Consider the following 12848-nt stretch of genomic DNA (forward strand, 5'->3'; position numbering starts at 1 on the left):
TTAGGGTTGGGGTACAGGTTGGGGTTAGGGTTGGGGTACAGGGTGAAACGCGGGCCCCGTCGCGGGGCGAGGCGCTGACCTGTGTGAAGCGGATTCCGTAGTTCATCTCCGCGGAAACGGACTTCCTCTCCTTCTCGCTCCGGACGGGCCGGTCGTCCAGACCGCGGCAGAACCGGAACAGCGTCTGGCCCGTCCGAGGCCCGAACTCCTTCTGCAGCCGCGACAGGGACAGCTGCTGCAGCTCCCCGCACGTCCGCACCCCCAGGGAGGTCAGCTTGCACCCCATCGACCGTCCCACGCCTGGAACCGTTCAACACAGTACCTCAGCTTTCAGCACAACCACGTTACTGAATTTAAACAGAACACAACCACATTAACCCACACAGTAAGACACACATTAATACACTACCCCCAAACACCAGGCCCTAACCCACACTGATACGCTGCCCCTTTATCACTAGTGTCCCCAGTCCACCTTGAATTGCTAAGTTTATTTTAATTAATTAGTATATTTTATATCTATTATATCAAAAGTGAATAAGTCATTATTTAAATCTTCTGCCTGGCTTGATAAAAGACTGGTCAATTAAAATTGGTATTAGCACATGACACAGTATTGTCTCGCTTTCCAGAGACTCTCCTTTCAATTCCTTCGAGCAACAGTAGGGGTCTCCAAACCCCCAGCTAGAACCACTGCATAGGCAATGACCTGCTGTGACCCTCTCCTCTCTATCAGGGCGTCAGTTCTCGTCTGCGGCCAGCAGAGGGCACCGGTCTCACCTGGCAGGCTGGTGACGGGCTGCTCTCTAATGAAGTCGTCCACTTCCTCTGGCTTCAGGTAGTACTGTCCGTTAGGTTTGGCTCTGCGAGTCGCCATTCTGGCCAGCAGAATATTTGAACCTTGACGAACGAGAAAGGCAGTCGTGGCTCAGTGTCAGACTTTGGGACAGAGTGCAACTACAGATTTACAGCATTTTACCACTTCATCTCAGAAGACTGATGTCTCAGACCTTAACTGCTCTTTTTTTACTTCCTCCTCAATGGAGGAAACAGGACCCCCTCCAGGGAAAATTATTTGGTGCTGGTCTTATGAAGACATCTTATCAGCAACTTAAATAACCCCTTTTTTACTGGAAGGCAGAGGTCATGTGCCGTGTGACAGTGTCCAACTGGATGCCAACTTTTCCGAAGTAACCACCCGCGTGGGCTGTGCGCTGGTTTGTGATGCCCGAACTCAGATGTGCCACTTTGAATATTTACACAAGAAATCTGCGTGAAAGCAGCCACTCCACACCAGCCACACCTCTTTCTGTTTTTCACAGAAGAAGAAGCCTTCGTACTTTTCTGGAGAAAAGGATCTGTGCTGCAGAAAGCCAAGGCCGGGTGGGGCAGGGCAGTCTAGGGCGGAGTCAGGTGGGCAGAACCTGGTGGGGGCGGGGCAGAGCCAGGTGGGCGGGGCAGAGTGTGGTGGGCGGGGCAGAGCCAGGTGGGCGGGGCACAGTGTGGTGGGCGGGACAGAGGCAGGTGGGTGGGGCAGAGTGTGGTGGGCGGGGCACAGTGTGGTGGGTGTGGCAGAGCCAGGTGGGCAGGGCACAGTGTGGTGGGCGGGGCAGAGCCAGGTGGGCGGGGCACAGTGCGGTGGGCGGGGCAGAGCCAGGTGGGCGGGGCACAGTATGGTGGGCGTGGCAGAGCCAGGTGGGCGGGGCACTCACCCATGCCAACGGAGGCGGAGCAGCCGGTCCTCTCCCTCACGTCCGTGCGGATGGCGCTGGCGAGCTCGTCCGGGGCCACGCCCAGCTCCGCCAGCAGGCCGCTGGCATCCACCAGGACCTCGTCACAGCTGAGAGCCTCGATCTCATGCGTGTAGCTGAGGGATGGAAGGGGGGGGGGTTACATCCATACATCCATACATCCACCCACCCATTATCTATACCCACTTATCCTGGGCAGGGTCCATCCATTATCTATACCCGCTTATCCTGGGCAGGGTCCATCCATTATCTATACCCGCTTATCCTGGGCAGGGTCCATTCATTATCTATACCCACTTATCTTGGGCAGGGTCACGGAGGGTGCTGGAGCCTATCCCAGCGTGCACTGGGCGAGAGACGGGAAATCTCCCTCTGTCCCCCCCTCCGTTTAAATACTTATTCAGACAGAACCAAGAAAACATTCTCCAGACCAGACCTGGGACAAACGTGTATGTAAAATAACACTTAAACTCCTGCCAGTTATTGATCATTTAAAAAAAAATCTATTTTCACTGTAGTTCAGAAAAGGACTCCTTCTTATATGGGCCCCATTGAGTCCAAACAGAACCGATACAGGCCCCACTGAGTCCAAACAGAACCCACACAGGCCCCATCGAGTCCAAACAGAACATACACCCTCCACTGAGTCCAAACAGAACCTACATGGGCTCCATTGAGTCCAAATAGAACTGATACAGGCCCCATCGAGTCCAAACAGAACCCATACAGGCCCCATTGAGTCCAAACAGAACCCACACAGGCCCCATCGAGTCCAAACAGAACCCATACAGGCCCCATTGAGTCCAAACAGAACCGATACAGGCCCCATCGAGTCCAAACACAACCGATACAGGCCCCATCGAGTCCAAACAGAACCCATACAGGCCCCATCGAGTCCAAACAGAACCCATACAGGCCCCATCGAGTCCAAATAGAACCCATACAGGCCCCATCGAGTCCAAACAGAACCCATACAGGCCCCATTGAGTCCAAACAGAACCGATACAGGCCCCATCGAGTCCAAACACAACCGATACAGGCCCCATCGAGTCCAAACACAACCGATACAGGCCCCATCGAGTCCAAACACAACCGATACAGGCCCCATCGAGTCCAAACACAACCCATACAGGCCCCATCGAGTCCAAACACAACCGATACAGGCCCCATCGAGTCCAAACACAACCAATACAGGCCCCATCGAGTCCAAACAGAACCCATACAGGCCCCATCGAGTCCAAACAGAACCTACATAGGCCCCACTGAGTCCAAACAGAACCCATACAGGCCCCATCGAGTCCAAACACAACCAATACAGGCCCCATCGAGTCCAAACAGAACTGATACAGGCCCCATCGAGTCCAAACAGAACCAATACAGGCCCCATCGAGTCCAAACAGAACCTACATAGGCCCCACTGAGTCCAAACAGAACCCATACAGGCCCCATCGAGTCTAAACAGAACCCATACAGGCCCCATTGAGTCCAAACACAACCGATACAGGCCCCATCGAGTCCAAACACAACCGATACAGGCCCCATCGAGTCCAAACAGAACCCATACAGGCCCCATCGAGTCCAAACACAACTGATACAGGCCCCACTGAGTCCAAACACAACCGATACAGGCCCCATTGAGTCCAAACACAACCGATACAGGCCCCATCGAGTCCAAACAGAACCCATACAGGCCCCATCGAGTCCAAACAGAACCCATACAGGCCCCATTGAGTCCAAACAGAACCCATACAGGCCCCATTGAGTCCAAACACAACCGATACAGGCCCCATCGAGTCCAAACAGAACCCATACAGGCCCCATTGAGTCCAAACACAACCGATACAGGCCCCATCGAGTCCAAACACAACCGATACAGGCCCCATCGAGTCCAAACAGAACCCATACAGGCCCCATCGAGTCCAAACACAACTGATACAGGCCCCACTGAGTCCAAACACAACCGATACAGGCCCCATTGAGTCCAAACACAACCGATACAGGCCCCACTGAGTCCAAACAGAACCCATCCAGGCCCCATCGAGTCCAAACAGAACCATGCTGTCTCCATCCCCATCCTCTGTGCTGCACAGAAATGCAATCAGGACTTCTCCACTGACAGCTATCCTGTCGTTTCACACGAGCCCTTCTCAGAATAAACGTGAGACTTTTCCAGGAATCGTTTTTCTCTTAGGACTCGCAGGGAAACCAGGTCTTACTCTGAAGCTCGAGTCCCGTGAGTACTTCTCGAGAGGCATCACTTTGAGATGATTTCACTGCGGGTGAGAACACATTCTTGCAGACGTCCTTGGCAGCGAAATTCCCACCATCAATACCCCCTGACAGCGGGTGAGCGGGCACGGGCCAGGGAGCTGGCCAACGTGTTAAAAATGCCAGCACACAGACTCTGTCAGACTGAGCAAGGTTTAGAAAGGCAGATGGATTTGCTTCACCCACAATATTAAAAGAAAAGGAGACGTCATTTTCAGATCAATCAAGGGGTATTTGGGATGGGGTTTTTTCCCCCAATTATCTTCCATGACTTTCCAGAATGCAAACAGTCACAATGATGATGTTTACACCTGAATAATTATACCATAAACTATTGACACTCCCTAATCTAGACACTGTTCAGTAGAGAGGAAGAGGGAGAGGAGGCAGAGAGGGAGTGAAAGAGACAGAGAGGGAGAGATGTAGAGTGAGAGAGAGAGAAAGAGAGAGAGAGAGAAGGAGAGAAAGGCAGAGAGGGAGAGAGAAGAAAGAGGGAGAGGCAGAGGGAGAGGGAGAGAGCGGTAGAGGGGCAGAGGAAGAGGCAGAGGGAGAGAGAGGGCGAGGCAGAGGAAGAGAGAGAGGGATACAGGCAGAGAGAGAGAGAGAGAGAGAGAGAGTAGTGAGGGATAGAGCCAGAGAGAGAGAGAGAGAGAGAGAGGTAGTGAGGGAGAGAGCGGTAGAGGGGCAGAGGAAGAGGGAGAGGAAGAGAGGCAGAGGGACAGAGCGGTACCTGGCCAGCGTCTCGTACAGCACCAGCGCCACCTCCTTGTAGGCCTGGAAGTCGTAGGGCACGGCCTGCAGGGCGGGAACGAGCCTTGGCACTGCCCGAACACCCGTCTGCCCGCCTAGAGGAGATCACCCATGCAACTGCAGCAGCGACACACTGCATACTGCGCCAAGCCACAGTACATCAATCAATCAATCAATCAATCAATACATCAATCAATTAACACATCAATAAATCAATACCTCAATCAATCAATCAATCAATACATCAATCAATCAATAATCAAACACAATCAATAATGATATCAGCAACAACAATCATGCACGACATCCACATCACAGACAACACACACATAAACACAAATCACGCACCAGGAAAGAAAAGCAGAACGTTTTGGTATGGCACACGACACATGCTGAGCAACCAGCAGCACACACAACACACAACACAGCAGCAGGATGAAAGGCAGGAAGCGTGGTGGTATGGGCAGACATGGCGGTTTGAGCAGACATGGCGGTTTGAGCAGGGACGGCGGTATGGGCGGTTTGAGCAGGCATGGCGGTATGGGCAGACATGGCGGTTTGAGCAGACATGGCGGTTGAGCACATGGCGGTTGAGCAAATGGCGATTGAGCACATGGCGTATGGGCAAGAGCATGAGCTCGGTTTGAGCAGACATGGCGGTTTGAGCAGGCATGGCGGTTTGAGCAGACATGGCGGTATGAGCGAAGGCATGGCATGGCGGTTTGAGCAGCATGGCGGTATTGAGCAGACATGGCGGTTTGAGCAGACATGGCGGTATGGGCAGGCATGGCGGTATGGGCGGTATGAGCAGACATGGCGGTTTGAGCAGGCATGGCGGTTTGAGCAGGCATGGCGGTTTGAGCAGACATGGCGGTATGGGCAGACATGGCGGTATGGGCAGACATGGCGGTATGGGCAGGCATGGCGGTTTGAGCAGACATGGCGGTTTTAGCAGACATGGCGGTTTGAGCAGGCATGGCGGTTTGAGCAGACATGGCGGTTTGAGCGACAGGCGGTATGGATGGCAGGACATGCGGTTTGAGCAGGCATGGCGGTTTGAGCAGACATGGCGGTTGTAGGCAGACATGGCGGTTATGAGCAGCATGGCGGTTTGAGCAGACATGGCGGTTTGAGCAGACATGGCGGTTTGAGCAGACATGGCGGTTTGAGCGACACGGCGGTATGGGCAGCATGGCGGTTTGAGCAGGCATGGCGGTTTGAGCAGACATGGCGGTTTGAGCAGACATGGCGGTTTGAGCAGACATGGCGGTTTGAGCAGACATGGCGGTTTGAGCAGACATGGCGGTTTGAGCAGGCATGGCGGTTTGAGCAGACATGGCGGTTTGAGCAGACACGGCGGTATGGGCAGGCATGGCGGTTTGAGCAGGCATGGCGGTATGCTATGGGCAGACATGGCGGTATGGGCAGGCATGGCGGTTTGAGCAGACATGGCGGTTTGAGCAGACATGGCGGTATGGGCAGACATGGCGGTTTGAGCGGACATGGCGGTATGGGCAGACATGGCGGTTTGAGCAGGCATGGCGGTTTGAGCAGGCATGGCGGTTTGAGCAGGCATGGCGGTTTGAGCAGACATGGCGGTATGGGCAGACATGGCGGTATGGGCAGACATGGCGGTATGGGCAGACATGGCGGTATGGGCAGACATGGCGGTATGGGCAGACATGGCGGTATGGGCAGACATGGCGGTTTGAGCAGGCATGGCGGTATGAGCAGACATGGCGGTATGGGCAGACACGGCGGTATGGGCAGGCAGCGGTTTGAGCAGGCATGGGTATGGCAGACATGGCGTTTGAGCAGACATGGCGGTTTGAGGCAGACATGGCGGTTTGAGCAGACATGGCGGTTTGAGCAGCATGGCGGTTTGAGCAGACATGGCGGTTGAGCGACGGCGGTATGGCAGGCATGGCGGTTTGAGCAGGGCGTTTGAGCAACATGGCGGTATGGGCAGGCATGGCGGTTTGAGCAGACATGGCGGTTTGAGCAGACATGGCGGTTTGAGCAGGCATGGCGGTTTGAGCAGACATGGCGGTTTGAGCGGACACGGCGGTATGGGCAGGCATGGCGGTTTGAGCAGGCATGGCGGTATGGGCGGTATGGGCAGACATGGCGGTATGGGCAGACATGGCGGTTTGAGCAGACATGGCGGTTTGAGCAGACATGGCGGTATGGGCGGTATGGGCAGACATGGCGGTTTGAGCAGACACGGCGGTATGGGCAGACATGGCGGTTTGAGCAGACATGGCGGTTTGAGCAGACATGGCGGTTTGAGCAGGCATGGCGGTTTGAGCAGACACGGCGGTATGGGCAGACATGGCGGTTTGAGCAGACATGGCGGTATGGGCAGACATGGCGGTATGGGCAGACATGGCGGTTTGAGCAGACATGGCGGTTTGAGCAGACATGGCGGTTTGAGCAGGCATGGCGGTTTGAGCAGACACGGCGGTATGGGCAGACACGGCGGTATGGGCAGGCACAGCGGTTTGAGCAGGCATGGCGGTATGGGCAGACATGGCGGTATGGGCAGACATGGCGGTATGGGCAGGAATGGCGGTTTGAGCAGGCATGGCGGTATGGGCGGTTTGAGCAGGCATGGCGGTTTGAGCAGGCATGGCGGTATGGGCGGACATGGCGGTTTCAGCAGACATGGCGGTACGGGCGGTACCTGGCCTCGTAGCTGCAGGAAGCGATCTCCGCCATGGACAGCGCCGCGAGGGCGGGGTCCACTCCGTTGCCGGGGGCGTCCGGGCTCTCAGGGGAGGAGAACGAGTCCGGATCGGCCTTCCCCTCTGTAGGACAGACAGGCAGACAGACAGACAGACAGCGATCATGCTCAGTCCTGTCTTGGGTCGTGTGTGTGGATGTTTGGGAATTTGGGGTGTGTGGATGTTTTGGCGTTTGGGGTGTGGATGTCGGGGGTATGAGGGTATTTGGGGTGTGTGGATGGGGGGGGGGGTGTGAGGGTATTTGGGGTGTGTGGATGGGGGGTGAGGGTGTTTGGGGTGTGTGGATGGGGGGGTGTGAGGGTATTTGGGGTGTGTGGATGGGGGGAGGGTGAGGGTATTTGGGGTGTGTGGATGGGCGGGGAGAAGGGTGTTTTGGGGTGCGTGGATGGGCGGGGAGAAGGGGTGAGGGTATTTGGGGTGTGTGGATGGAGGGGGGTGTGAGGGTGTTTGGGGTGTGTGGATGGGGGGGGTGAGGGTGTTTTGGGGTGCGTGGATGGGCGGGGGGGGTATTTGGGGTGTGTGGATGGGCGGGGGGAGGGGGTGAGGGTGTTTTGGGGTCCCGGTGCTGTCCTCACCCCGTCTCCTCTGGTAGTACAGGACCTCCATCTGGGGATTGGCCCCAGGACGCAGGGCCACTGTTCCGGGGCCTCGGTTACTCGTCACGGCAACGGGCTTCCCTGAGAGCAGGACACAGAACATTAGCGTGCGCGTTTGTGTGTATGCACGCGTGCATGTATGTACATGTAATATGTGTGTGTGTATATGTGTGTGTGTGTGTGTGTGTGTGTGTGTGAGAGTGTGTTCGTGTGTGTGTGCGTTTGCGTGTGTGTGTGAGTGTGTGTGTGTGTGTGTTTGCATGTGAGTGTGTGTTTGCGTGTGAGTGTGAGTGTGTGTGTGTGTGTGTGAGTGTGTGTGCGTGCAGTGTGTGTATGTATGCGTGCATGTATGTATATGTAATGTGTGTCTGTGCCTCACCCTTCAGATCGGGTCGGTGGCGGATCCCCACGGAGGCGAAGAAGCAGTCCATGTCCACATGCAGGATGCAGGCCTGCCGGTTCTGAGGCCCGGCTGGACCCGACAAACCTGGAGCACACACACACACACACACACAGCCATTACACCTCACCCTCTCATTCTCCTTTAACATTCGCCTCACCCTCTCATAACCCTTTACCATCCCCCTCACCCTCACATAGCCTTATCCTCTCATTTCCCTTTACCATCCCCCTCACCCTCACATAGCCTTATCCTCTCATTTCCCTTTACCATCCCCCTCACCCTCACATAGCCTTATCCTCTCATTTCCCTTTACCATCTCCCTCACCCTCTCATAACCTCACCCTCTCATTCCCCTTTAACACCCCCTTCACGCTCTCATAACCTCACCCTCTCATTCCCCTTTAACACCCCCTCACGCTCTCATAACCTCACCCTCTCATTCCCCTTTATCATCCCCCTCACCCTCTCATTCCCCTTTAACACCCCCTCACACTCTCATAACCTCACCCTCTCATTCCCCTTTAACACCCCCCTCACGCTCTCATAACCTCACCCTCTCATTCCCCTTTAACACCCCCCTCACGCTCTCATAACCTCACCCTCTCATTCTCCTTTAATACCCCCCTCACCCTCTCATAACCTCACCCTCTCATTCCCATTTAACATTCTCCTCACCCTCTCATTCCCCTTTTATATCCCCCTTTCGCCTTTACATGCCCTCTCTCTTGACCCCCTTGCTCTCTCAATCCCTTATGCCCCCTCTCGCTTCTGCTTTCTCTATCTCTCTTTTATTCTCTATCTCTCTCTCTCTCCGTCTTCTGCTCTCTCTCTGTCATGATCTTTCTCTTTCTCTCTCTCTCTCTTTCTGTGGATTTGGGTTAAGTGTAACACATTATAGTCTTTAATTAACACCCAGCGATGTTCCCCAGAAAGCCTGACTATTAATACTTCCATAAAGCTCCTGGATATCAGTATGCAACAAGGCAAATTACCACTGACATTTAGGAGTCGGAGAGAATCATGGGAGGATTTATTAATGAGATTTCTCCCGTCTGCAGGCGGACGCGCTGCGCTGACAGCCTCAGAGCACTAAAACGACAGGAAACCGCATCAGCGGCCTGTCCTCGGCCATCAGGATGAACGAAACGCACGCCCCGCCACAGACACGCAGAACAGGGTTATTTCCGTCTGAGCCGTCAGACGGTGACCAGTGGCCGAAGCAGCGCTAGCGCTGGGGCTAACGCTGGGGCTGGGGGTGGTGCTAACACAGAGGCTAACACAGGGGCTGGGGGTGGCGCTAACGCTGGGGCTGGGGGTGGCGCTAACGCAGAGGCTGGGGGTGGTGCTAACACAGAGGCTGGGGTGGAGCTAACGCAGGGCTGGGGTGGTGCTAACACTGGGGCTGGGGGTGGCGCTAACACAGAGGCTGGGGGTGGCGCTAACACTGAGGCTGGGGGTGAGCTAACGCAGGGGCTGGGGGTGGTGCTAACGCTGGGGCTGGGGTGGCGCTAACGCTGGGCTGGGGGTGGCGCTAACACTGAGGCTGGGGGTGGTGCTAACGCTGGGGCTGGGGGTGGCGCTGGGGTGGCGCTAACACTGGGGCTGGGGGTGGTGCTAACGCTGGGGCTGGGGTGGCGCTAACGCTGGGCTGGGGTGGTGCTAACACTGGGGCTGGGGGTGGTGCTAATGCAGGGCTGGGGTGGTGCTAACGCTGGGCTGGGGGTGGCGCTAACACTGAGCTGGGGGTGGTGCTAACGCTGGGGCTGGGGGTGGCGCTAACACTGAGGCTGGGGGTGGTGCTAACGCTGGGGGTGGGGGTGGTGCTAACGCTGGGGGTGGCGCTAACACTGAGGCTGGGGGTGGTGCTAACGCTGGGCTTGGGGGTGGCGCTAACACAGAGGTGCTAACGCAGGAGCTGTGGGTGGCGCTAACGTAGGGCACAATACAGACTGAACAGACGCGTGCGCGCACATACACACACACTTACACCCACACACACACTTACACCCACACTCAGACTCACACTCAGTGTTAAACCCATGGAGCAGATCACAGTCTGACATCACCTGAGGCTCCTGTGTTTATAACAACTGCTTGCACCTCAAGGATTCTGGGTAATCCAGTCCAAAATAAGAGATTTCCCGTACGCCGATGCTGCGCTCACGAGAGGCCGCAGTGAAAGGAAATGAATCACTCGGTAGCCTGGCAACGGCGCGCAGGTACTCTTTTTAAATTTCGGGACCCGAGGACTGTGGGTGATACCTGCATCGTGAGCGGGCCGCTGCCTCCTCAGCCGCTCCTTCCCGGGAAAGACGGCGCCCCCTTTGGCCCGCCGCCGCTGCTGCAGCGAGTTCACGAACTCGGAGAACTCGTTCCGCCAGGTGGAGATGTGGTGGAGGCGGGAGTGGGAGTAGTACTCCGATATGGCGCTCGCCGGGGTGGGAGGGGCCACATGCTTCCCCGGGGAGTCCGGAGGGGCGGGGCCTGCCGTGGGCGTGGCGGGAGAGACGTAGTGGCTCCCGTTCAGCCGAACTCTGCCGCAGAGGGGGAGGGGCTTCTCGGAGCCGGGCGACTGGGGAGGAGGGGTCTGCGGGCAGGGCTTGGCGATGGCGGCCGCCTTCTGATTGGCTGAGGGCAGAAGGGCAGGTGCCGGGCTGGCGGACGAACTGGAGCAGGGTTTGTGGTGGGGGGCGGGGTTTGGGGCAGGCGGGCTCTGGAGGGGGCGTGGCTGCATCAGGGGTCTCCCGTCCTGGGCGGGAGGGGTCTGGGGGCAGTCCGAGGACGGGGGCAGTGGCTTCCCCAGGGCGTCCCGTCCCGGATGAAGGGCCAAATCCAGGGGCTTTAAGGCACCGTTGGCGGGGTGGGCGTGGCCGTTGGTGAGGGGCCCCTCAGGGTAAACGCTGGCCCCCTCGTGTACCCCGTTCATTTTAGGGCCCCCCGTTCGGTCCACACAGTTCCTCATGGACCCGTTTCTGTGGGACAGAGCCTCACAATAACTCTCCAGCCATCATAACCAACACCCTAACCAAACCCTAACCCAACCAACACCAAAACCATAACCCAACCCTAACCCAACCAACACCAAAACCATAACTCAACCGACCCCAAAACCCAAACCCTAACCCAACCAACACCAAAACCATAACCCAACCAACACCCAAACCCAAACCCTAACCCAACCAACACCAAAACCCAACCCTAACCCAACCAACACCAAAACCCTAATCCTAACCCAAAAACACCAAAACCCAACCCTAACCCAATGTGTCTGGCCTATCCAAGCCCACTGAACACTGCAACCCAAAGCCCCCGCACTCACAGCCGGAAGCTCCCATCCTGGTGGGCGTGGTCCAGCTCTCGGCGGGCGTGGCAGGCGTGGTTGGGGGTGTGGCTGGGTCCTGCAGACTCCTGCCCCGGGGGGGCCCACGTGCCGGGGAAGCAGAGTGCTCTGGGCCTGTAGAGCTGGTACTGAAGGCAGGACAGGAGCCGCCCCGCCTTAATACTGCAACACAGACCAGAGTCACACACACCTTTATACTGCAGCACTGACCAGAGTCACACACACCTTTAATAATGCAGTACTGACCAGAGTCACACACACCTTTAATACTGCAGCACAGACCAGAGTCACACACACCTTTAATAAATGCAGTACTGACCAGAGTCACACACACCTTTAATACTGCAGTACAGACCAGAGTCACACACACCTTTAATACTGCAGTACAGACCAGAGTCACACACACCTTTAATACTGCAGTACAGACCAGAGTCACACATACCTTTAATACTGTAGTACAGACCAGAGTCACACACACCTTTAATACTGCAGTACAGACCAGAGTCACACATACCTTTAATACTGCAGTACAGACTAGAGTCACACATACCTTTAATAATGCAGTACTGACCAGAGTCACACACACCTTTAATACTGCAGTACAGACCAGAGTCACACACACCTTTAATACTGCAGTACAGACCAGAGTCACACACACCTTTAATACTGCAGTACAGACCAGAGTCACACACACCTTTAATACTGCAGTACAGACCAGAGTCACACACACCTTTAATACTGCAGTACAGACCAGAGTCACACACACCTTTAATACTGCAGTACAGACCAGAGTCACACATACCTTTAATACTGCAGTACAGACCAGAGTCACACACACCTTTAATACTGCAGTACAGACCAGAGTCACACACACCTTTAATACTGCAGTACAGACCAGAGTCACACACACCTTTAATACTGCAGCACTGACCAGAGTCACACACACCTTTAATAATGCAGTACTGACCAGAGTCACACACACCTTTAATACTGCAG

The 12848-nt window shown here is 55.7% G+C and overlaps 1 protein-coding gene across 1 annotated transcript in view; it reads right to left on the reverse strand.

Moving 5' to 3' along the window:
• The window catches only part of rev1 (REV1 DNA directed polymerase), a 34921-nt gene that overhangs the window by 6705 nt on the left and 15368 nt on the right, over positions 1–12848 (reverse strand). Inside the window, exons 5-13 of the mRNA XM_064310987.1 lie at positions 11832–12014; positions 10775–11484; positions 8489–8596; positions 8089–8190; positions 7439–7576; positions 4750–4864; positions 1713–1867; positions 781–900; positions 80–300 (exon numbers count right to left, since the gene is read on the reverse strand). Coding sequence (XP_064167057.1) covers positions 80–300; positions 781–900; positions 1713–1867; positions 4750–4864; positions 7439–7576; positions 8089–8190; positions 8489–8596; positions 10775–11484; positions 11832–12014 — 1852 coding nt within the window. The remainder of the gene's footprint in view (positions 1–79; positions 301–780; positions 901–1712; positions 1868–4749; positions 4865–7438; positions 7577–8088; positions 8191–8488; positions 8597–10774; positions 11485–11831; positions 12015–12848) is intronic.

This window comes from Anguilla rostrata, chromosome 15 (genome assembly GCF_018555375.3).
Source record: "Anguilla rostrata isolate EN2019 chromosome 15, ASM1855537v3, whole genome shotgun sequence".
NCBI lineage: Eukaryota > Metazoa > Chordata > Actinopteri > Anguilliformes > Anguillidae > Anguilla > Anguilla rostrata.